Genomic DNA, 26634 nt, shown 5'->3' with positions numbered 1-26634 from the left:
TTATCTTGTCTCCTTCATCTTGCTTGGGCCTGTGGCCTAACATCTTTTTGTCAAATACTTTGTGTATTTCTGTCAAATACTTAAAAAAAAGGATTTCTTTTATTCTTTCTTTATATATAGTTCTAGATTTATTTTTTCTGTAGGATATATAGTTCTATATCTATTTTTTTAGTGCTTTTGTTGTACTTCTGGATGTGTATTGGGCAGTAACATTTGTATACTTTTGCAACAGATAAGAGATGCTCCAAATATCTACCCATAAAATTCCATCCCAGGATACCCAAGCTTCGTGTGTGATGTGCCTGGGGCTGGTGCACTGGATGCGGTCTGCAATACTTTGTTAGGACTTTGAGCCCAGGCCCCATATAGACCATCACATTAAGTTAATTTTAAAGGAATTTCTTCCCTCAGGCAGTAAACCTGCTCCTGGGGATAAGCCAGATATGTGAGGGCCCAAGAAGATGATGAACCTTGACCATCCACATATCCTAAAATTACAAGGTAGAAGAAAGCCCACTGTCCTTCTCCTCCTCCTGTGACACCCACATGCAGGTCTCCACCTTCAGCCTTTGAGACCATTATCACAAACAAGTCACAAGTCAAAACCTTTAAAAGACAATCTTGGTGAGGCAACTCTCCATGTCCTGTCCTCCAGGACATCCTCCACTACTTAATAAAGATTGTCAGATCCTTCTGCAGCATTACAAAGACTAACTGAAGGTTGTTGATGGTATTTTTGAAGGCGTGGTTGGAGTTGAATGTTATCCATTCCCCTCCATTACAAGAGTTAATTTGGTTGGGCCACCTTCACCTCTCATAGCTCCTTCCCTAGTGATAGTTTTAGAACTGGCAGTTTCAGAGCCTGCTAACCTCTCAGTCCTGGTCACTTGGTGCCACAAGCATGATTTCCTCTGTACTGGCTTCCTTGCATTCTGTATGCTTGATGATGAGAACTTAACTAAGGAGTGGATCTCAGGATTGGTTGCTTAATGAGAGATCTTTGGAACTGTCCTCAACTCCAACCCATTTGAGGCCATTATCACTATTAGGAGTTCTTGGTTTTTGAGCTGTTGGTACTGATGTACATTTTGGGACCATCTGGGTCCTCTGTGTTGAGGCATTCATCTTTGGTGAAGCTTACATCTGCTTCACTGGGGACTGCAGTGGCTCTGGTGTGTGGATCTTTGATGCCTACAGGTTCTGGATCTGCCTTCAAGTTTATGGAGAGGATGATAGCCTCCCCTTCCAGGTGAAACCTCCATAATACCAGTTGCATCCCATGATAGCCTTCCTTCAGTTATTCAGCTGTTGTTTTCATGACTACCAAGGACAGAGCAGAATAGGAAACCTCAAGGAACTACAGCAGTTTCAAGAAAGAGAATATGCAAAAGGAGGCACATGGACTGTCCATTGGAATAACTAACATCAGACATCCTGAATTTGCTACGTTTTGCAGAATTGATGAGAAAGAAGGGATCTTAGTCAGACCTCCCTCTTAAGAGGAACTGCTCTTTGAAACATACAATTCTGTATCCTTTACCTTTTGAGTGGTCACTTCTACCAGTCATTTTATTGATTTGGCTGCAAGAAGGGAATGGCAAGAACCAGACACTGCTGAGGCAATCCTTCTTAAACATGATAATGTACTGTATCTACCGGAGGATAAGCCACACTGTTCAAAAGGTAATCTGGAGGATTCAGTAATTGGCTGTAATTGTAGCAGAGAGAGAGAGGTGACTGATGATTCAGCTGTTGTCCATCTGCCTAACAAAGAGTCTGAAGTAAAGGATAGGATGGAGAAGTGTGCTTACACCTCAGGGACTTTCTGTTTGAGGGCATTTAATTACCTGACACACACAAATCATTTCCAGAACAAGTCATCGACACTTTAGGCAAGTAACCCATGCAGGGGTCAAGGAAACTGCTACAGACTGCAGTGGGTACTGTGCTAAATATAACTAACCTCTTGCTGTGTCTACTACATATTACAGCTGATTGAGTGGACAGAAAAGTGGGCACAGGCATCACTCTTATGTGGCATGATTGGCTTCACCTCTGCAACTTTGCAGACAACTTTACCTTCACCAATATTCCGTTTGCTCTTTCAGCATTGTTTGGAGCTGTGGTGAAAGAAAGACTAAAGAGCTGTAAACAAAAAGGGAAGGCACTGTGTACCATAAGAGTGAGACTCAAAGATCCTCAGACATTATTTAACAGGAATCAGAAGAGTTCCAGATCTCTTTGGTTTAGGAACCCCCAGTGTTAAACTTTTGATTCCTCCTTAGACAGTGGTGGATGTGACAGAGATGGCCCCTTCATTAGACATGGAATATGTGGTTGTGTGAGCTTCACAATCTGAGATTTCAAGGCCCTTTTTCTTGCAATCGGAGACAGTGCCTTTGAAATCTTATTCAACTGTCAATCTCTAGAGGCAGTTCTTCTATGTCAGATGTTCTGAAATGCACATTTAGTTCCTTTCGTAACTGTAATCCCAAATTTTGAAAAAATATATTAATTCCATGGTGCAAATGAGCCCTTTTTCTCCACTTCATTCATAAATTTTTTCAAGTAAAATGAAAGTTTCAGAATTAATTTCATGAAGTCTTCTATAAAGTCTTCTGTTCCTAAGGTCTCTTGCATCCTGTACTTTAAACCCTAGATTAAAATAATCCTTCCTGTAACTTCATACTTGTTAATAATGTCACTGTTCTTTGTTTTGCTTCTTACCACTGGTCTTCTCTTCTGGTTTTATTGCCTTGCATCAGTCTTTGATTTCTTTCAGCTTCAGTCATAGCATCTTCCTTTCTTTTGTTTACCATTTCTGCATATGTAGAAGTTTTTATTTTACTATTAACACACAGGGTGCAGGATCATGCCTTTAAAACCATCTGGCCAAGCATGCCCCCAAATTTCTCTCTGCCACTTCTTGTAATCCAACTCCTTTTCCTCATTCATGTGGCAACACCTTCTCTGTTGTTTCTTCTAGCATGCCATCCATCGAAATATTCCAGCTTACTTCCTCATCACCATTTTGCTTATCTCGAGCCATCATCTCCATTGACAGAGGAGTTTCCAGACCACCTTCCTCCAACTCTGTACCAACACTCTTCTCACTTAGTCAGTCCATGATTTTTCAGTAATCTGCAGCACTGCACTCTCCTGCTTTCTTCTTTATACCTCCATCTTGAAATTCTTCAGGAACTAACGCCAGTCCTCTCACTTCACCTAGTGGTCAGAAAGAGTAGGGGCCCTTTATTAACATTTACATTCATTAATTTTACATGCTAGAAAAAAAAAAACTTTAAATCAATTATGTACACGTTTTTACATTCATACTTAAAATTATTCGCAAGTTATCAAAACAAAAGAACTTAACTAAACTGTTATATTTTTTTAATTATTTTTTATTTTGTTCTTACCCTTTTTCCCACAACCCAGTTCAGCTAAATCATCCTTTTCCACTGTCATGTTGTATAACAAATTCTCACATCTTTTTTCCACAGTATCCATGTTGTCAGAAACAGTAATTTATCCTATTTACTAATATGACATTTTTTTACTTTATTATACTTCTCATATAAAATATTCAAATTTATACATTTAAACCCTTCCCATCTATATTCAGTTTCCCAAAGTTCTTTATTCCTTTTGCAATAACAAAGGTTTTGTTTTTTTCTTCTTCACTGCAGTGAATGCATTTTCTTTCCCCCATTAACTCAGTATTTCATGATAAAGTTCCGGTTTTCAGAACAAAAGCACTAAATCTGAATTAAAACATTCTGTTGACTTTAGATGTCTATTTTCTTCCACTTATGGTATTTCATTGTTTTATGGTTATTTCTATGGAGTTTGTGGCAGCATTAGGAAAAAAACATGTGTCGTTGGTTAGTATTTCATTTTCCCTTTCACCAGTAATGTGTCTAATAAAATTCTTCAGAAAAAATCCTCTGCTTCATAAAAATTTTCAAACCTTTTTTTTCTGTCTTTTATTGCCTTTTTCATCATTTTTTTTTTGTGTAGCCATGGAAGAAATAAAAATAAAAATTCTGAAACCATTGTTTTCTTTTCTCATCAACCTCACTTTTAACCCCAATAATGTTATTTTTTCTTTCATCCCTTCCCTTTTTTTCTTTTCTGGTATTCCTGTTACTGTTTCTTCTCATTATTCTTTATATTTCTCATGTAGCAGTGCGCCTGTCATTTCTTTTTCTTTCTTATCCCCCCCCCCAAATAAATGCATAACGCATAGATGCTTAATGGCATACTGGATTGTTTTTTTAAATTCAAACCACCTTATTTTTTACTAAAAAAAATTGCTCTTTTCGCTGAGTGTCTTTAGCCCCAAATGAAGTTTAAAAAAATCTTTAATAACACTTTGTCTGAGTGAGAAATATATATAAAATATTCCCCCAGATATTATTCCTGATGCATAAGTATTAAGCATATATGTATTTTTCTGAAATGAAAATGTTTCCACTCAGATAACTTTTATTTGATTTGTTCCAGTATCTCTCTTCACCAACTTGTTAAACTTTCATACTTATCAAATGTCAGTCCCAAAATCTTTATGTCCTTTCTGGCGAAATATATTTCATTTATTTTTATATGTCACAAAATCCCTTCTGTTTCATTTGTTTTAACTGCAGACCAGCTTTTAACAGCTTTTCAATCCTTATTACAATCTCACTTATCTATCACTTGTTTTTGTTACTAGAACTCAAAGATCTGCATATGTCATACATATTGATAATATAACATTTCCTGCCATCTCACATCTTGCATCTATTATTTTATACATGAACTATTACTGCATTTATTACTAATACAAATAAGCACTCTTATTGAGCATTCCTGTTTTACTCCTTTGTTAATACTTATTCTTTTCCCGCCCATCCATTTATCATAACTTGTACTCATGAATTTTCATAAAATGTCTTTATGCCATATGCCTCTAGACTGTGCCACACTGCTTCATGGTTCACTTTATGAAATGCTTCAGCAGTGTCACATGCTATCAGTCTTTATTTTCATTCAGCATCACTTGTACTACTTCCTTCACTATAACATGTCTTTCAACTCTCTTCCTTGTATACCATAACTCCCTTCTTCTATTACCTCATCCAGTCAGTACTTTCTCCTTCCTTTTTTGTAGTATTTTCATAAATACTATTGCCAGGCGTTATGGACCTCCAATTATAGGTTCATAGGTAAGTACTAGGCTAGCTGCCCTTGCATTCTAGATGCACATGTTTGGAAAGATACATATCAAAGGGGGCATTATACACAACGGTTGGCCTAATGAGGGCTGAGTAAAGGGGAACAAAGACATCCCTGGGTCTAGACACAATCTCTTTGTTCCTTTGTTTGTAATTTTCACAATATAGAAGGACTTTCTTACAACAGTGGACACATGTTGGTCAAAAGTTAGGTCACTGTGTAGTTATTTATTTATCGATTGCATTTGTTTACCGGAAAGCCACTGGGCCTAAAAGAGCCCATTTTCGGTGGACGCCCAGGGAGAAAAGCTCCGACAAGAACATAGATACAGAAAAATAATTAAACATTAATTGGTACAGAAGTAGAAACAGTGTTACGCTTAGTGGTTACAGTAATATATATATATATATACAGAATATATACATAAGTCAGGAATTTAGTTGGTTTGATTACAGTAACATATACAGAATATATACATAAAAGCAGGAATTTAGTTGGTTGCCAGATGACTTCAGAGTGGTAAAAACGGAGATAAATTAATCAGCATTATTGTGCCAGTATCAACAAGTGATGAAAGAAAAAAAATAATAAATATGGAGAAAGTATCATCAGTCACTAGTAGTAAAAAGCATAGGAATTTAGTTATAATATAAGGAGAAGGAAGAGGTTAGGTTATGGAGCAGGTACATAGCCAGGAAGGGATGTTATAGAGCAGGTACATAGCCAGGAAGAGTTGAGATGACTTTTCAGTGTTTGTTTGAAAGTGGTGGTGCTGCCCATGTTTCTTATAGAAGGAGGAAGCGAGTTCCATAGTTTGGCGATGATGGAGTAGGGCAGTTGACCAGCCAGTAAGGTGGGCTTTTCTACTTTTAGAAGTAGATGATTTTCAGATCTTAGTTGCCTGCTGGGTTGGTATTTGGCAAGTAGAGTTGAGAGAGCAGGACAGTCTGTAGATTATTTTGTGTGCTGTAGTTAGCTGGGTGAATGAGAGATGGTGGGGGAGTTCCAACCAGCCTAATTGTTTCAGTGAGTTATAGTGGTGAGATGAGAATTTGGCTTTGGTGAAATTTGGTTATTCTGTTGTAACACATATCAAGTTTGGATTTTGTAGAATTTTGGATATTAGTGAGGAGAGGGGCATCATAAAGGAGAGAGGGTAATAAACATGTAGTTGCAAGGGTTTGTCTAGTAGAGAGGCTAAGAAAAAGTGTTGGTGCCTGTACAGCATACCGAGCTTTTGGTGTGTTTTTTTCATGTTTCTGTTTATGTGTAGGTCAAAGCTTAGGCATTTTATCTGTAATAATGCCTAGTAATTTAGTTTGTGGGACAACCTCTATAGTGGTATTGTCTTGGGCTTGTATACTGAAGAGTTTTTTTATCTAGGGGAGTGGTTTTCTTAGGGGCAAAAATTACTAGTTTAGTTTTTTTTTTTGGATTTAGGGCAAGGTGATTGTTAAACATCCAAGATTCAGTAGAGGTGAGGGAATTCTGGGTGATATGCTGGAGTTCAGAGCTGGAATTTGCAGTGCATATTATTGTAGAGTCATCAGCATACTGGATTACTGAGCATTGCGAGAGAGTGGTGTGAAAGTTGTTAATAAAGATGCTAAATAAGACAGGACCAAGTATGGAGCCTTGGGGTACCCCTGTGGAAGTATTGAGGAAGGGAGAGTAAGACTGTTGCCATTTGGTGGATTGCTGCCTGTTGGAGAGAGAACTATTGAACTGTTGTAGGGTAGGTTGGGAAATGTGGAGGATAGATAGCTTAGAGAGGAAGATAGTGTGGGAAATGGTATCGAAAGCTTTGGTGAGGTCGAGGAAAAGAGAAGCAATTATTTTACCAGAATCCTGTGCCCAGGAAGGAGAGGAGGGCTGTAGTGGTGCTGTGCTCTGGTCTGAAACCATGCTGAGTGAGTGACAGAATTTGATTTTCAAGCAGGTGGTTAAGGAGTTGGGCATGGATGCATTTTTCCAGTATTTTAGAGCGGGGTTATACAATAGCTATGGGTCAAAGGTTTGTGGTGTCTGTGTTGGGTGCCACCTTTGTGTAAGGGGAGAATGAATGCTTTTTTTCCAGATGTCTGGGACAAGGGACACTTTAATTAATCTGTTAATGAGTATTGGGATAAGCTATCGAGTTTTCAGCTAGATGCAGGAAGTGTGGGGATAGATTGCTAGGGGCTAGAGTACAGGGTTTAAGCTTAAGTACAAGTTTTTTTTTTTATTGTGGCAGTGGGTATGGGGGAGAATATTAGGTTAAAGTTGTGTGTAAGATTGTTTTCTGGGATGGTTTGGTCATTAGCTGTCTTGGTGGTGGTGGTGTTAACCATAGGAAAGGCGGTGATTAGGTTAGCTATGGTGTCAATGAAGTAGGAATTAAAGAGGGGGGCAAGTTCGGTAGAGGTTTTGTGTGGGTCAGGGGATGGGTTGCTTTGAGAACCTGGATGTAATAGATGGTTGATGGAGGACCAGAATTTTTTTGGATTATTTTTATGTTGGCTTTGTAGGTAGAGGCAGTGGGCTTTTTTAACATTGGTTATTAGATGTTTTGCCTGGTTACGGAGTTGTTTGTATTGTACTAGAATTGTAGGGTCTTTGTTTTTCTGCCATGATTTCCAGATTTTATCCCTTGTGGACATGATGGCTTTGGTGGATTTTGAGAGCCAGCTTGAATGGTTATGTTTTATTCGTTTTTGGTGGGTGTGTGCTTGCCTATTTATAATTTCTAGGAATGTTGAATTAAAGAACTCAACAGCCTCGTTAAGTGGCTTAAAAGTAAAAAAAAAAAAACTTAAAAGTTTTTTGACTTAAAAGTAAAAGTTCCCAATTTACTTTATCTAAGGTTTCATTAAATATGGATGGTTGGAACTTAGTCAATTTCTGGTTGATTTGTGTTGGTGTTGCCCTGGCATTGGGGTGGTTTTGAGTAGGATATATGCTGGGTGGTGGTCACTAATGGTATTAGGTAGTATGCTTGCAGTGATGATATTGTTAGGGTGGGCACTAATATTCAGTCTATTGCTTAATCTTAATTTCCCAATCTGTTGCTAAATCTTAATTTCCCAAATCCCAAACAACTAGATCAACTCATTGTCACTTTCTTTTACTGTCTCTTTCTTGTAATTCCATAAAATGTCTTTGCTCTTCCTTCTACTTCTAAATATTTAATGTGAAGTTGTTCAATCTCGCCATTTGTTCTTACACGTGGGTTCAGAGCCGATCCATCGGCTCTGAGTCGGCCGCTTTCTAAGCTCTAGATCTCTTAGAAGCTCGAGACACAGTCCCTATCCCATGATGCTCTGCTGCCAAACCCCAGATCTAGTTTGCCGCTGCAATGGATCACACGATCTTCTGAAGAAGCTCGGGCCAGTATTCTTTTTTATTATATGTTTGTATATTTAGACTTTAATATCTATCAGGGATCTGATATTTAGTGAGGCTTCACTTTTTCCTTCCTTTTTGGTGGTATTAGAGTAGGTAATCTATGCTAGTATTTTGTTTTTAGTTCGGAGCGGTTTGCTCCTAGGTCTTTAGCCTTTTTTGATTTACTCTTTTTGACAGGGCTCTGTCAAATTTAATACCCTATTCCCTTATAGTCTGTATTGAGAATTTGTTTTTCTTTCTATAGTTATTGCAGTTCAGGGATCTGAACGTGTGAGTTTTGTGGTGGTGTTGGAACAATTTTTTCACAATGTCAGAAAAGCAAAAATCTGGTTTCAAAAAGTGTGGCTGTAGGCAAAAGATGTCCATCACGGATAATCATACTTCTTGTGTTTATTGTTTGGGTCCACTACATTTACAGGAGGACTGCTCTATCTGCCATTCCTTCAGTGGTAGGGTGTTCTTGGAGAGAAGGAAATTGATAGACAGAGGACTGTTGAAATCGGACTTCCAGGATTTATTGGATAAGACTGACCAGACCTCCAAGTCCACGAAGGGGTCGAAGTTGTCTAAGGTGTCTTCGGAGCACAAGTCTACGGCTCCGAGCACCTCTGGCAAGACTCGGTTGCCAGCTCCACAGCCTTCGGAGCCGTGCACTGAGATCTTACATCGGAGCCAAGTTATTGTGTTGGAACCGGTGTCGGAGGTTTTGAAATCTCCGATCCTTAAGTCAGTGGCTTCTTCGGCTCCTTTGACCTGTTCTTCCGGTGCCCTTTCTGACATCGATGTGGACCGAGCGATACAGAGACTTTTGGTGAACCTGGCCCTGGCCAAATTGCTTGCTGCTTCGACCCAGTTGGCTTCGAAGCCTACAACCCCTCCTTCCATGAGTTCTGCTCCTCCTCCGAGGCCAGTCAAGCCTTCTGAGCTGGAAAGAGAGAATCCGCTAGTGGTGGAACCCTTGGAGCCAAGGCCTGTTCCAGTGCTCTCGGCTCCTTCGGCCTTGACTTCTTCGGTTCCGATTGAAGAGTCTCGGAGCAGACACTCTCTCGCTGGTTCCAAGGAGGGTAGTCGAACCAACGCTTTGGTTCCAACTCTCCCTCTTGGGGCTTTGGCACAGATGAGCTCAGTTCCATCCTCTGGTTCAGAGCCCGTGGTCTCGGCCCCTGGGAGGCTGATATCTTCTTCGTAACCGGCAGACTCCTCGGGTTGGGAAACCGGTGCCTTTGATGCCATGAGGAAGGTCATGTCTGCTAAGACCCTCACTTCTTCGGTTCCTTCCTCTTCCTCCCCTAAAGGGCCGTACTCTATCTCTACACCACAGGTTCCCACTAAGCGCCGAGACCCAGAGCCTCAGGTAACCCCATTGGGAGACCCCTGCTTGACCGAGACTTCACCAGATGCCCCCACTGATGAAGTTTCCAGGAAAAGACTGTAAGAGGAGGCATTTAGATTCCCCCCAGGAATCCTTAACATCAGACACCGACTTGGAGGAATCAGAAGGGTCCCCACGGTCCTCCTCTAAGGATGTCTCCTTTGCAGACATCCTTGAAATACTAAGGCAGATGGGTGACTGGCAGTCCCTTACCCCAACTGAGGATGAGTCGGTGCTCATGAAGGCTTTTGGGTCTCAGCCCTCCACCTCCTGGGTAACTCCGCCTTTCAATGAATTAATGGACTTGATCGCTCGAAAGGCGTGGGAGTCTCCTGATTCTATGGAACCGGTCCCTCGGTGGCCCAACAAATTTATCACCTGCCCTCAGGATAAGTCATTTCTCACAAAGGGAGTTCCCATTGATGCCATGGTGGTGGTGGTGGCAGCCACCGAGAAAGAGATGTCAGACACCTCTTCCTCTGTCCATCCTCCTAATAGAGATTCCAGGACGATGGACAGATATGGGAAATGCATCTTTAGTTCTGCAACATTTGCAATGAGATTGCTTAACTATTTAACCCATTTTACCTGTCTTCAACGAGATCTCCTAAAAGAGCTTGGAGATACTCTACACGGCAACACAGGTGATGCTGTCTCCCAGAAAGTGACAGCACAGCTTAACACCCTTAATTCCATTGTAAACTTGTCCATGAGGCTTATTTCTTATGCAGCCGAGGGATCGAGCCGGACAGCGGGTTCAGCGATAGCTCTGCGGAGACAATCCTGGATGTGCTTATGCTCCTTTGCGGAAGCCTTCAAGTCTTCCTTTGTGAATACCCCATTTGATGGCTCCTCCTTGTTTGGGCCCAAAGTCAAGGAGACACTCACTAGGTGTGATCAGGAAGGAAAGACTCTATCTGCCGTAGGAGTCTGTTTTTCCACCCCCACTAGACCATACCCCAACGGACAGAGAGGTGGAAAAATATGGTTCTGAAAGTCCCAAGGAGCTTTCCAGAACACACGTAGTGAAACCCCCTTCAGTGGCAGAGGAGGGGTGTATAATGGTAGACGCCACCCAGGTGGCAGAGGGGGTCCGCAGAACCAGGGTGACAGGGAGCAGTTCCCTGGCAAACCCTATCAGCGCTCCTGAGAGGAGGCAGTCGGGGGTCACTTAGCTTTATACCCAGATGCCTAGCTAGGAATTACATCAGATTCCTGGGTAAAAAGCATAATGACCAGAGGCTACATCATTCCCTTTTCAGAATTCCCTTCCATTCGGATAAGAATCCCAGATGTTCCAACCAGTCTGCAGAGTCTAGCAGCCATAGAAATTCAGAGGCTGCTAGAAAAAAAGAGTCATCCAGCCAGTCCCGGCAAACCAAATAGAATCCGGAACTTACTCCAGGTTCTTTTTAGTTCCAAAGAAAACAGGGGACTGGAGGCCCATTTTAGACCTCCGCAATCTCAACTCCTTTGTCAAAAAGGAAAAGTTCCGGATGGTCACGCTTCAGTCGATAATCCCATTTCTCAAAATGGGCGATTGGATGGATGTGTACTGCCACATAAAAATGGCCAGGCCTTCCAGAGATCACTTGCGTTTCCGGATAGGGGCCAGTCACTACCAATTCCGAGCTCTGCCCTTTGGTCTTACCACAGCCCCCAGAGTGTTCACCAAATGCATGGCAGTTGTCACGGCTCACCTGAGTCATTTAGGATTCCGGGTGTTTCCATATCTCGACGACTGGCTCCTCACCGCCACCACCAGGCATCAACTGATTCACGACAGGGATTACACTATCAGCCTGTGGTACCAGTTGAGCATAACCTTAAATTTCGAAAAATCTGCTGTATTGCCATCACAGTATATTTCCTTTATAGGAGCAGAACTAGACACCACCACCGCCCTGGTCAGATTGCCTCAAGAACGAGTAATCTCTTTATGAAACCAAGTATCTGTTTTGTTGATGGAAAAGAAAGTCTCTGCATTCCAAGTTCTGAAGCTGTTAGGCACCATGTTAGCGACTCTCATAGCGGTTCCTCTGGGGCGCATGCACATGAGGATACTCCAGTGGTTACACTTCACACAGTGGTCTTATCAACAACTTCCAATGTCACATGAGACTCTGCTGACAAATACTTGCCAAAAGGACCTCCTTTGGTGGTTGAACAGCCACCAAGTTACTGTAAGTCATCCATTTGTACTCCCCCCTCCAACATCCACAGTGACCATGGATGCTTCCCTGATAGGGTGGGGGGGCTGTGTCAGGGAAGAACTGTCCAAGGTACTTGGTCAGAGATGGAATCCAGATTGCACATCAATGTCTTGGAGTTGAGAGCGGTGTTCCAGGCGTTGCAACACTTTTACGATTCTCTACCTCAGGAGACGACTGCAATACAGACAGACATGTCGGTAGTCTGGTACATCAACAAGCAAGGGGGAACCAGATCTTACCCCTTATGCCAAAAGGCCCTGAGAATTTGGCAGTGGGCTGTATCCACTGGGCACTTCCTGATAGCAACGCACATCCCGGGGTCATCCAACGTGATAGCGGATAAATTGAGCAGAGCCATTCTGTTGCCTCACGAGTGGTGCCTCAAAGACTGAGTGGCGGAAAGGATATTCTACAAATGGGGCCAGCCTTGCTGTGACCTTTTTGCATCCCTACTTTGCCCTATACCCTCCACTGGGGGACATCCCAAGGGATGCACTTGTACATGATTGGCCCTCGGGTCTCCTATATGCCATTCCTCCATCCCCGCTGATCCCCAAATTTTTACAGAAAGCCAAAAGCCTGGGAAGGACTGTTATTCTGATAGCCCCATTTTGGCCTCTGCAGATATGGTTCCCCTTCCTTCAACAATACCAAGTGGAAGAACCTTGGGTTCTGGACCCAGTGCCAGACCTTCTGACTCATTTGTCGGGAGTTCTTCACCCCTCTCTTGTATCCCTCAAATTGACAGCTTGGCTGCTCCACTTCACAACATAGCCAGGTCTCATGATTTGTCTCCCGCGGTTCAGCATATTCTGGTTTCCTCCAATAAAGTCTTCACCAGGAAACTATATAACAGTAAATGGAAATGATTTGGTCATTGGGCTTCTCAACATGGTATTGATCCCTTTATCGCCCCTGTTCATAGCATTCTGGAATTTTTTACTTCACTTTTCCACGGTGGAGCGGCAGCCGCTACTATAAGGGTTCAGTTGGCTGCCATATCTAACTTCCATGTGGGATGTGGAGGTTCTAACATTATGTCCCACAGATTATGTAAAGCCTTTTTGAAAGGGACTCATCACCTTCGACCCCCTATCAGACATCCGATTACTCCCTGGAACCTAAATTTGGTGCTGTCTCAACTCATGCTTCCCCATTTGAGGCTGTATCTTCTTGTCCGTTGAAGTTCCTTTCTTGGAAGACAGTTTTCTTAGTGGCCATTACTTTGGCGCGTAGAGTTACTGAGTTTCAAGCACTCTCTGTTAGGCCCCAATATTTGGTCTTTCACCCCGACAGGGTGTCTCTAAGAACAAATCCATCCTTTCTCCCGAAGGTCTGTTCTGAAGCAAACTTGAACCAGTCCATTGAACTTCCCACTTATTTCAGGCATCATGCCAGTAAATTGGAATACATGTTGCATAAGCTTGATGTTCATAGACAACTGAGATTTTATGTGGACAGAACAAAAGGATTCAGAAAATCAGATCATCTATTTGTTTCCCATGCAGACAATAAGAAGGGCTTTTCAGTATCCAAAGTTACGTTGTCCAAATGGCTTTCTGATTGTATAAAGTTTGCATATTCTTCATTCCATCAACCTTTAGAAAGTGAAGTGAAAGCTCATTCTACCAGGGCTGTTTCTACGTCCTTAGCTCATGCAGCTAGTTTACCTTTGGACACCATTTGTTCAGCTGCTACTTGGTCCAAACTTCATACATTTATTACTCTTTACAAAGTGGACAGGGCCTCTAGAGACAGGGCTTCCTTTGTTTCCACCGTTCTCAGGAATGTACTCCCGTGAGCCCCCCAGGATTAGGGTGATTGGGACACTACCCACGTGTAAGAACAAATGGCAAGATTGAACAACTTCACATAAAGAAGTTATGTTCTTACCATAACGTTCCATGTGAGTTGTTTCTCGCCTTTGTTCTTGCACTCCCTCCCACCTTCCCCCTCCATGTTCTGGAAGAACGGGTATGGCGGGTGGTCTGTTTGATCTTGCTAGTATCCTCTTGTCAGCCAGGTTATCTTGTAACTAATTGTAAATAGTTACTTTATTATATTGGGTTGCTTAGTTGTGTTTCTTGCTGGTTTTCAGTAAACTAGATCTGGGGTTTGGCAGCAGAGCATCATGGGATAGGGACTGTCTTGAGCTTCTAAGAGATCTAGAACTTGGAAAGCGGCCGACTCGGAGCCGATGGATCGGCTCCGAACCCACGTGTAAGAACAAAGGCGAGATGAACAACTCACATGGAACATTATGGTGAGAACATAACTTCTTTTTTTTATTCTTCTGCTTATACAATACCCAACACTATGTCCATTTTTTATAAAATAGTCTCATTATCATATAATCTTTCGATAATATTTCTTTCTCTCTCTTAATTTCTTCCTCCTTTTTAAAAACTGCAGTTATTGTCTCTTCATAAAACTTTGGCAAGCTACTTTAGGTTATTCCACAAAGTAATAGACTTTGGGATATGAAAATGCTATCTTAAGTAATGCAAAATCCTTTTTAAGATTGTTTACATTATAGTTGTAGCTTACAAGACATTCAGTTTTTGCAGACATCACTGTTCAATGAGTAATCACTTGAAGGAGATGTAACGGGCTCTGTCAACTGAACACATAATGGTTATCATAAGAGTCACTGCTACATGAATCCTGTCATGGATTGTAATTAGTCTGGACTTAATTTCCCATCTTGATCTTTTCTAACATTTGGGTGCCCCTGTGTGCAGTTTTGAACCATCACTTTTAGGAGAAATGCTTGTCCATCAGTGAAGGTCCTTCTAATACCTTACATAGCTCTTTTGCTACAAGGCAATTTTGCTTCATGAACTTATTGCTTACGTCCTAGGTTTTCATGTTGGCAGGAATTTTTACCAAATTGTTTCCCCCTAATTATAGTTGCATAATAGACATTATTGTACCTAGTAATAAAATGAAATAAAAACGGGCACCGAAACATAGCCGAAGAGCTGACATCATGATGATGCTTTTATTACTTTGTGTATAAGATTTCTGTGCTGGTATGTTAGCTCTTCGGATGCATTTCTGTGACCATTTTTATTTCATTTTATTAATCGCTTGTGTTTTGGGTCACTGTTTCACCCCGATGGACTTTATATTTTGTGTATTATTTTAACTAGATATTAATGACATTTGAAAAGAAAGTGACCAGTCAGTGCTCCTTTGATCCCAAAGGACTATCACCATCAGTATTTATTCTCTTTCAGAGTATCATGGTACTGCTGCTTGTTTAGTACGAAAAACCTCTGTTAGGAGCAGTTTGAAATTAAAAGCATTGTTATGCAGGGAAATATTTTAGAGCCTTGCATCCCTGCTTTAAAATCTGATATACTTTCTGGTTATTATAAGAAGGCTGAAATTTAAACTAAACCTTTTTTAAACTCTAATGAGAAAACAGAAGCTCGGGAAAATAGTTTTTTCAAAAAAGTGTTAAAATTACATGCTTTGGTATGCCACAGCAGGTATGGGTAAAACAAGGCCCTCAAGCCTTATTTACTGGGTGAGCTGTCATCTCATACCATTGGGTAATGTCATTCCTTCCCACTATATGACCGGAAATCTGCAACAGTTTTGCTATTCTTTCAAGTGTAAGGGGTTACAGGAGAGGCAACCACTCATGGACAGGCTGCCATGCTTCAATGATTGATGCTAATATGGGTACAATAACATGGTCAGATTGTATATAAAATTAAGTCTCCAACCTCCATGTGACTTAAGATTCTGGCCATCTGCTGCAGTTCCAGTTTTGGTTGAAATTCAGGTTTCTCTGCTGACAGTGTTTGTGACCTAATTTATTTTTATTTTACATTTGACTGAGCCGAAAAGCCCTTTTTCAGCAGAGGCCCAGTGAGAAAAGCTCCACAAAGAAAAATTACAGACACATTTAGTTATTTAGACATGATCAGTATACACACAAATTACAAAAGACATGTTTTTACAGTGGTATGCAGCACATAAACAGTTACAGTGGAGACTATGTGTGTACAGTGCACTTCCAAACTTTGTTTGCTATGATATGGATGTCCAAGGACTGTGAATATGATTCTGACATCTGTGCAGTGGATGCCAGACTACTAACACTGCAGCATCAGACGTCTGAGTTACAGATGTCTATTGTAGTGCCATCAGTAGTCCATCCGGACACTTTTCTCTTGACTGACTTGTGACTGTTCACTCACATTGTCTTGTTTATCCATGTTTTCAGTGATCAGGCTTCCATCTATCTTTTGGGCATGGGATATGCCTGTACTTTGCATTTTGACTACTCATGGTTTGCCATCAAGTACTTTGTTCTTCTTAAAACAGAAAAATAGGCTGTTTCTACCAATGTTAATCTTGCTCTCCCTGGTCTTAAGAAAAGAAAAAAATGTGTATTTTCTCCCACTTTCCTCCTCATGTTTTCAGGATGAAAAGGATTCTTTAGCTTATAGTGATAAGATCACTGTTAGTCTTTGTTATGGACTTGGTTGATGTCTTCCTTCAGAGGAAGACAGATGACCACTGACCCCAAGACTTACCCACATCCATTCGGGTTTCCTGTACCTTGGCTCTGAATGCACCCAGTTTACTAGCAACATGGAACTGACCTGCTCTTGGCTGTTATTAGAATGGAGTCTGTTAGTATTTGTTTATCTGCCAAATGGGAGAATAACTTTTTCTTAATGATAAACTCAGTATGATTGATTTCACGTGAAACATTAAAAAGGAGGAGACTGTTTAATAGTGATTTATTTTTCCAAACTGTAGTTTACATTGAAATTTGAGTTTCACTGCTTGTACTGATGTTGTATTTAATATGCCTTTTAATTCAGTTTACTTTACACAGAAAAGCAGGAAGAGCATAAGGAATAGTCATAATTTTTGTTTGTCTTACAGTTTTAGAATACAATGTCTGCTCTCTTTTTTAAGATTATAACACTGATATTGCTGTTTTTTTTTTCAGAGCTGCCTACTACTAATAGATCTGGAGAAACCACTGTCTGGAGGCCTAGGCTTTGCACTGGTTGGTGGCAACAATGGATCTGAACTTACCGTGAAAGCCATCAGCCCTGGTAGTATTGCTGACCTGGATGGCAGACTTCAGATTGGAGACATTTTATTGGAAGTAATTGTTTTCTTTTCCACTTAAAATACAGTTTACATTTCAGTAAAGTACTTGATATATACACACATATACTGCTTTTGACTAAAACATGTAGCTGCATTTGTTGTATGAAGTCTTATCTCACAAAAGTACAGACTCTAATGAGACATCAGGTCGTCTTGGCCCTCCTGGCTGCCATTTTGCCTAATTACTGGACAAGCTGCAGGTCTTAAACAGCACTTTATACATTTCCAACCTCCTAATGCCCTCTCTGATGCGTTCATGAATTCAGTTTTTTTTTTTTTTTATTTGATCTTGTACCATTCTCAAGAAAGCTGTTCCAATCATTTATAACTTCACTACAAAAAAATCTTTATATAGATGATAGCCCACTACTTGGAAGCTGCCCTGTGTTTTACAGAGTAATTGCTAGGACAAAGGCAAGTCTAGATGCTAATTATAATTGTATAGTATTGACCCTGGCTTGTTTTATCGCATTATAACTGAATATGGGGTACACCTGTGTTTACAGGTTCATAGGATAAGTCAAACTTGTGACCTCTTCAGTAATCCATGTATATATTTCTATTTCCTATATATTCACCAAGATTCCTTTGAAGACTGCAACCACTGACCTTCATGAGAAAATAACTAAAAGGCGATTCTCTGAGTGCAGAAGATGTTTCATTATTTACTATTCCTATTCTTTATTCTTTTCTTGGGCAGGCAGATTCTTTAATGTGGTGTGCAGTCCCGTAAATAGGCTGTGAACAGTGTGCCTTATATATGCTCTCATAGTAGTATATCTCTTAAGACTAAATCTTTTGAGTTAGTGTGTATACATACAGACTTTACTTTCAGCTGCCATTGATATGGTCAGAGCAGAAGGCAGATATGTAGCGACATCTTGAAACCAAGTACCTCACCATATCTGCAGTTTATGGTACATGTGTATTATAATGTATCCATCTTGATAGCACTATGATCACTGTGGGCACTCCATGCAAGTTACAGTTGTCCAAGAAACATGCCAGCATGCATGGAAAACAAGTCTATGTTGAAGTTTTGGGAGGTCACTGTAAAGAGTTCAATTCTACTGCTGTATGATGCATGCCACTACAATGTAGACCTCTTGGCGTCCATTCACACTAACTGGAGTACATCCTCAGTATATTGCTTTACAATGTGTAGCACATAGCACTCTGCTGACTTTTAGCATTTAATCCACTATATTGTATCTCTGGGTAGACATGACATAACTTTAGCAGAGGACTGTGACAGCTGTTTTCATGAATGCAGAGCATACCTCATTTGCATATATTTAATACGCAAGGTCTTTTGAGAGATGTTTTGTGGTTGTGATTGTAACAGACCTACGGCCTCAAACTCATGGGGCAACTGAGTGTGAGTACTAGTGGAGTCAGGGTGTGGACATTTGTACAGATTAGACAACAGTCATCATCATCTTCTTTTGGCTGTTCCCGTTAGGGGCCGCCACAGCGGATCATCTGTTTCCATTTCTTCCTAGACAACAGTATTTGTTGTTATTGCACCCCTCCCCCACCAACAGCTTTTGTATGTTTGTTGGTACTTTGTCAGTCCACACTTGGACCTTTGGTTTTGTTGCTTGAAGTCTGCAGCTGTATTTCCATATTCTTCTGCCTGTTTTAGCTGCCTTTACTTGGGGCTACCTGACTTTATGAGCAGTAGATTATTGACCTCAGTTTTTTTATCTGTTTCATAGCTGTCAGGCTGATGCAACTCCAGGGGATATGATGATGTGCTCCTCAATTTACATGATTATGTGAATAGTGTAGGGTACTGGTATGTGATTTTTTTTTTCTGCTTGCTATCCCTACACATTGCAAACCACATTTGTATTATGATCAGATGTGTTATTTTCCCCAGTAGTTGGTTTCCTAATTTAGTGTTGGTCCCCTCAGCAGTACATCCTAAGCTTATTTTTTAAAATATAACTGGCTCAGGCACTGTCTTAAACATCAGAGGTTGCCTTCAAAAAGGTCATGAAATATCTAGAGTGTATAGATTACTGGTATAGTTTTTCAGACTAGCTTGTATTTTCTTATAAGGAATCTGGGTACTTCAGTTAACTGTAGGTGGCTTGTATGGAGGTTATCGAACCATATCGCTGTATATGGCTGGAAATAGTAACTATGTTAAGTTGTCAATCTCGCCTTCATTCTTGCTTGATGGGTTCGGAGCCGATCCCTCGGCTCCGACTCGGCACTTGCTAAGCTCGAGAGTCTCTTTCACCAGCTCGAGGCAGCCCCATATCCCATGATGCAAGGCAGTAAATATCCAGATCAGGAGGTCTTCTTTTACCAGCTCCTGGTAAGTTGTTCACTTTTGTGATTTAAGCCCCTTTTTTTAGTCAAAAAACTCTTTTTTGATAGTTTTATAGTTATATTCTACCCTTTCTGACAGAATTTTCCTGTCTCCTTTAATTTTTTGTCAGTCAATTTTTCCTATCCCATCCCCCTGTTAGGGTGTGTGTGTGTTGTATTTTATAGAATACCTTTTTGGTATTTTTGTGTAAGTTAATTTAGACTGGTGTTGTGTGTGTGTGTGTTGTGTCTCAACACTATGTCTAAGGAGAGGGTCTCGGGTTTTAGCCCTCTTCACCTGCAGGACTCCTGTGCTATTTGTCACTCCTTCAGCCAGAGAGTCCTGCAGGAGAATAATAAGTTGATTCTTAGGGGCCTTCTGGAGGCTCTCGTCGGCTCCACCAAAATCAACTAAACCTGCCAAGGCCACGGTTCGGCTCCCCCTGCGGCTCGGCTCAGGCTTGTTTATCGGCTCCGGCTGGAGCCGATTCTTGCTTTGGGGCTGCCGATTGCGATGGCTATCGGTTGCCCATTTGATGTGACGATGTCGGTCCGCCGGTTCCTTCCCACATAGGAGTATTGGTCGTCTCCTCGGGGCTCGACGGCTACACCCGTATTTTGTATTGTATATCTCCGGCTGGAGCGATACATCGAGCGTTCTGTCGGAATCGGCTCCGACAGGATCTATTGTATCGGCTCCGATGGCTCATTCCAGGAAGAGTCGAGTCTCCTTCGCTTCACCTCTTCTATCGGGCCGATCTTCAAGGTCATCCAGGTTATCAGACCATGACCTAGAGAGTGGTCAGTAGATTACTCAAGTCACAGGTACTGGCCCAAATGTTACACAGTCCGTCTCAACAGGCGACTGTTGGCCACACCCGTTACTGTTCCTCCTTCAACTCTACCCCAGAGTTTGGAGTTGGAGTCAATGGTTACTGCTACGGCTGGAGGGCGGATACCCCTCCTTCTCCAGCCTCTTCTCTCTCTTTCTTATCTCTTCCTAGTGGTTTCGTGGTTCGGCTTTCTCTGGTCCTCCGAGGGTGGAGGGTGTGTCCGAGCAGTCCTTCCCCCTTTGAGCCCCGCGGCCTCAGTGAGCTCGGCTCCGACATCTCGAGACGGACTTCCCTGGCCCCCTGCCCTGGAGTTCCTAGCTCTCGGGGGTTCTCTCGGACCTGCCTGGGAGGGTGATGAAGAGTGTACTGGCCACTGGTATCAGTCAGCAGTCTGTTCCGTAGCTCCTCCCTCTATTGTACCTGTTGACATCTCTGCCACTTCTCTTGCTACAGGACCCAGAGATCCTCCGCCTCAGGTTTCCCCATTGGGAATTTCCCTTCCGAGGATTCTCCTGATGTTTCGGGAGATCCTCCTAGGAAGAGGACTTGTAAGAGGAAGCATGTAGACTCCCCAAGTCTGTCACTTCAGATACTGACTTTGATGAGTCAGAGGATCCCCTAGATCCCCTCTGAGGATGTCTCCTTCTCAGACATCCTAGAACTTCTGAAACAGGGAAACTGGCCCACCAACAATCCCTCTGAGGATGAGTCAGTATACCTAGAGGCGTTTGGATCTCGGCCCTCCACCTCCTGGGTGTCTCCGCGACCCCCCTTGCAGGTTATTGCACGAAAGGTGGGCAGCTCCTGACTCTGTAGAGCCAGTCCCTAGGAGGCCTTCTAAATTTATCACTGCCCCTAGTGACAAACAATTCCTTACCAAGGGTGTCCCGCTGATGCCATGGTGGTGGCTAAAGCGCCACCAAAAAGGAACTTGCAGATCCTTCGTCCATCCTCCTAATAAGGACTCTAGGACCATGGATAGATGTTTTCCTCAGCGACCTTTGCTATGCGTTAAGCTGAATTACCTATGTCACTTCACCAGACTCCAAAGAGATATCCTCAAGGAGCTGGGAGAAGTAGTTCAGGATCCTACAGCTGCAGGGGCTCAAGAAAGATTGCAGCTAGGAACCCTCAGTTCCATTGCTAACTCCTCCATGCGGCTAATATCTTATGCTGCGGATGGGAAAAATTTTAGACGCCGAGCACAGGGTGTGGCTCTTTAGGCCCAAGCCTGGATGCGGCTATGTGATTTTGAGGATCCCTTTAAGGTCCTTCACAAATTCTCCCTTTGATGGGTCAGCTTTGTTTGGCCCTCAGGTGAAGGAAACCTTGACCAGGTGTGAGCAGGACGGCAAGACTCTTTCTGCTGTTGGAGTCCGTTTTCCACCCCTTCTAGGCCTTATCCCAAAGGACAGAAGGGTGGGAAGATGTTCCGTAAATCCCAAGGAGTCATTCACGTGGTCAGTTTACCCTAGAGGCAGAGGGGTAACAACAACAGACGCTCTAGAGGCAGAGGGGGGAACCCAGGGAAACAGGGAGCCTCTCTCTGATAAGCCCTTTCAGCATCCCTGAGGTGTTGCCCAGCTGTCCCTCCTTGGAGGCAGTCGGAAGATTATCACTGTGCCCAGAAGCCTGGCATTCCCTCACTCAAGACAGATGGGTACAGTCGATCATATCCAAGGGTTACATAATTCCTTTCGAGGAAAGTCCCTTCCCCTCATGTTCCCTTCCAGATGTACCACCGGTCTAAGGGACATTGCAGAGTTAGAAATCGCAAAACTACTGCAAAAGAGCCATTCAGCCAGTTACAATAGACCATTCAGAGCCGGAATCTACTCAAGGTTCTTTTGGTCCCCAAACGGGAGACTGAGACGAGGACAATATTGGATCTCAGCAGACTCAACAAGTCTGTCAGGAAGACAAGATTCGAATGGTCACTCTTCAGTCAATTCTGCCCTTCTTACAGAAGGACAACTGGATGTGCTCAATAGATCTTCAGGACGTACTATCACATCAAAATTCACAGGCAGATTTCTCCGCTTCGGCTGGGGTCCAGTCACTTCCAGTTCAGAGCCCTGCCCTTTGGTCTCACTACAGCCCCAGAGTGTTCACCAAATGCATGGCAGTGGTCACGGCTCACCTGAGGATTCCACTGGCGATTCCAGGTGTTTCCGATTCTCGACGACTGGCTCCTGTCAGCCACCACCAGGCATCAGCTTATACAAGCCAGGGATTACACAATAGACCTTTGTTCTCATTTGGGCATCTCAATCAACGTCATCCTTATCGCCCTGCCAGTCTATTACCTTCATAGAAACTTAAACACTGTTAGGATGTCAGCTACCCTTACAGAACAAAGAGTTTCAGACATTCAGACTCATGTCAGGATCATTCTGGCCAGCAAGAAAATACAGGCCAGAATGGTTCTAAAGGTATTAGGTCTCATGGCTGCGGCCATTACTCTTCTTCCCTGGCTCGATCTACATGCGCCTTCTTCAGTGGATGCTGTTCACACAGTGGTCATACCAGCAACTTCCGCGCCACCAGATTCTGGTGACACAGACATGCAAAGAGCATCTTGCTTGGTGGATCACATCGTCTCAGGTTCACCAAGGCAGGTGCTTTGTACCTCCGTCCCCGATAGCCACTGTCACCACGGATGCCTCCTGATCGGGTGGGGGTCATTATCAGGGCAGGATGGTTCATGGGGCGTACCATCTGCACATAAATGTCCTGGAGATGAGAGCAGTGCTTTTAACGTTGCAAGCCCTCAACGACTTTCTTCCCATAGGGACAATTGCAGTCCACACAGACAACATGTCTGTAGTTTGGTATATCAACAAACAGGCCGGAACCAAGTCCCCCCTTGTTTGTGTCAAAGCGCTCAGACTTTGGCAATGGGCGATCTCCTCTCATCGGTTTCTGGTAAGCGCATATCCCTGGGAAAACCAACATTATAGCGGACAGATTGAGCAGAGCTATCCTCATGCCTCACGAGTGGTCTCTCAAGCAATCTATAGCGGAAGAGATTTTTCTGGAAAGGGGTCGCCGTCCATATGCGATCTTTTGCTACTCCCCAAAACAGCAAATGTCCAGACTTCTTCAGCCTCTTCCTCTATCAGGCCATCCCCCCAGAGACGCTCTGACCCAGGATTGGCCCCAGGGACTTCTTTATGCCTTCCCTACATTTCCTCTGATCCCTCAGGTGATCCAGAAAGCTACCTTTGAGAGCCAAATTGATTCTCATTGCCCCTTACTGGCCTCGACAAGTTTGGTTCCCGTTCCTCCATCATCACCTTTTGGTGCAGCCGTGGCATCTGGACCCAGTGCCAGATCTACTGATTCACCAATCCGGTCAGCTGCACGGTCAATCCCTTCTCTCAACCTCACAGCATGGTTGCTCCACTTCCTTCCTTAGCCAGGCTTCCTTTGATCTCTAACCCAGTTAGAGACATCATAATAGCTTCACTAAAATCCTCTACCAGAAGGATTTACACAAGCAAATGGAAGCGTTTCTCTTATTGGGCTAAGGCCCAAAATATTGATCCTTTTACTGCCCTGTTCAGGCAGTCCTGGACTTCTTAGCAGAGATTTTTCATGCAGGCTCCTCTTCTTCCACAGTCAGAGTTCAATTGGCTGCTATTTCTAATTTTCATGTCGGATAGCAGATCATAATATTATGTCCCATAGGCTCTGCAGGGCCTTCTTAAAAGAATTTTCCTACTAAAGCCTCCAATTAGGAATCCTCCTCCTCAGTGGGATCTAAATTTAGTGCTGACATCCTTAATTCTTCCCGAGCCAGCTGTTTCTTGTTCCTGAAATTTCTTTCTTGGAAAACTTTATTCCTAGTGGCTATTACATCTGCCAGGAGGGTGTCTGAACTTCATGCTCTTCGGTTCGACCCCCTATTTGATTTTTCACAAAGACAGAGTATCTTTGAGAACTAATCCATCCTTTTACCTAAAAAAACAATCTGAATCAATCCATTGATCTCGGTATTTTTCCTAACTATTCAGATAGAGCTGAACAAAAGCTACATTATCTTGACGTCCACCGTCAGCTCAGATATTATTTGGACAGAACAAAAAAGTTTAGAAAATCTGATCAACTTTTTGTTTCCTATGCGGATAATAAAAGGCCTTCCTGTTTCTAAAGTGACTTTATCCAGATGGCTTTCTTCGGTCATCACTGAAATTTATACGATCAGGGGAAAACAGCTGTGCTCAAAACCTAAAGCACATTCAACTAGGAGTTTAGCTACTTCTACAGCTTTTCAAGCTAGACTGCCTTTGGACACTATTTGTGCAGCGGCCACTTGGGCCACTCCTCACACTTTTGTTTCCCATTACAAATTGGACTTGGCCTCCAGGGACAGGGCCAGTTTTGGCTCTACAGTTCTCAAGAGTTTGTTCCATTGAGCCACCCAGGATAGAGGTGCTAGGGGCGGTCCCATCAAGCAAGAATGAAGCGAGATTGACAACTTAACATTAAGAAGTTATGTACCTACCATAACGTTTCATGTTTGTTGTCTTCTCCGACCCTCCCTCCTTCCCCTGGCCTGGACAGACCTTGTATAAGAAACTTTTATGCTAAAAGACCATTCAGACCTGGTCCTTTTCCATTTGTAAGTTTCTTCTTCCTTTGGGAGTATTTTATGCTTGGTATTATTGCCCTTTGGCAACAAACGAGATCTGGGTATTTACTGCCTTGCATCATGGGATATGGGGCTGCCTCGAGCTGGTGAAAGAGACTCTCGAGCTTAGCAAGTGCCGTGTCGGAGCCGAGGGATCGGCTCCGAACCCATCAAGCAAGAAAGAAGGCGAGAGAAGACAACTAACATGGAACGTTATGGTAGGTACATAACTTCTTATTCGTAGAACAAGTAGGCATTATTCTCAAGTATCAACTGACCTACCAAGTATACTGTTCTGTCTGTTGCAAATGTACATTGCTTGAAGTTTTCATTTATTATAGTTCCAGGTTTGTAATTTATTATATATTTTAACAAACTATAATTACTCCTGTCTTCAGTATTCCTTCTTCCCTTTACTATTGTCACACTAATACAGGGCGCTCTGTACTCACCTTCAAAACTAAGCTGAATAAAAGGATTTTCCTCTAAACTCCCCTCCCTCTTTTTAAAAAAGGAGCCTGAATGCTGCTCTCATAGCCTCAGCTACACAACAAACTAATACCCTAAGTAATATTACCACCAGAGACACATTTCCTGACAGTTTGAGACCAACTCTTACTTTAGTAATTGATAAATGTTTATTGATTTTTGCACAATATACAGTAAAATAATCTTGGTAAATAATGCTGAAGCTATTTCATGTCAAAAAGTATTTAGTCACGTAAAACCTATTTCTTTTAAGTAAATAGACACCATTTACAAAATATGTCACCTCCCAATTTTTGCTTTCAGAGAGCATATCACTACCCATAACTTCTATCAGTTCAATCATGCAGGTAGCTTGTCCACCTTTCAAATAGACATTCTAATCTCCAATCTAAGATCTGTCAGTTTGAGTTCTTTACATAACCTCTAATGTGATGCAGCAGTGTCCTTTATCAACACCATTTTTCTAAATATTCTAATCCAGCTCCATAACTGTTGAGGAAAACTAAGCAGTTAATGAATCAAATGGACAATGCTTAGTATAACTGGAAATGGGACAAAACTGAAGCTAACCTGAAATATAAACATTTGAGAAATTCATCTGAATGCAAAATCAAATTAGACAAGATAATGCTTTACATAAACCTTTACTCAGTTCAACCTGAAATTATCCTGGTCCTCCACCTGGGGCAGTCTATTCAACCAATTCCTTCTTCAGGTAATCAATGTGAAAGCATTGCCAACTAGTTAAAAATACATTTCATCAATACTCTAACCTCTCTGCTAAAAAGTAAAGTCCATTCCTCTTCCCATTCCATGAACCTGTTGAGCATTCCAACAAACTGTTTCCTGCCCATACTCAGTGCACTGTCAAACGACTACTCTTCAAAATAAAACTCACTACTCTTGCCCAGACAACCTACCAGTAAAATACCGCATGCTTGCATCAGGTTCCATGGCCTATCCTATCCTATCTCCAGACTAATTAACCACTCAGTCAAGAAAAGCTGTGTCCCAGAGTTCTAGAAAAATCTT

At 42.3% G+C, this 26634-nt stretch overlaps 1 protein-coding gene across 1 annotated transcript in view; it reads left to right on the top strand.

Annotated features, from left to right (window-relative positions):
- Positions 1-26634, top strand: part of LOC122789363 (tyrosine-protein phosphatase non-receptor type 13-like) — a 2815362-nt gene that overhangs the window by 1974047 nt on the left and 814681 nt on the right. Inside the window, exon 34 of the mRNA XM_044056752.1 lies at positions 17162-17323. Coding sequence (XP_043912687.1) covers positions 17162-17323 — 162 coding nt within the window. The remainder of the gene's footprint in view (positions 1-17161; positions 17324-26634) is intronic.

The sequence above is a fragment of the Protopterus annectens genome, chromosome 14.part0 (genome assembly GCF_019279795.1).
Source record: "Protopterus annectens isolate FY-2018-M chromosome 14.part0, PAN1.0, whole genome shotgun sequence".
Lineage (NCBI taxonomy): Eukaryota > Metazoa > Chordata > Ceratodontiformes > Protopteridae > Protopterus > Protopterus annectens.
Note: the sequence above shows the minus strand (reverse complement) of the source record. Positions and strands in the feature narration are given on the sequence as shown.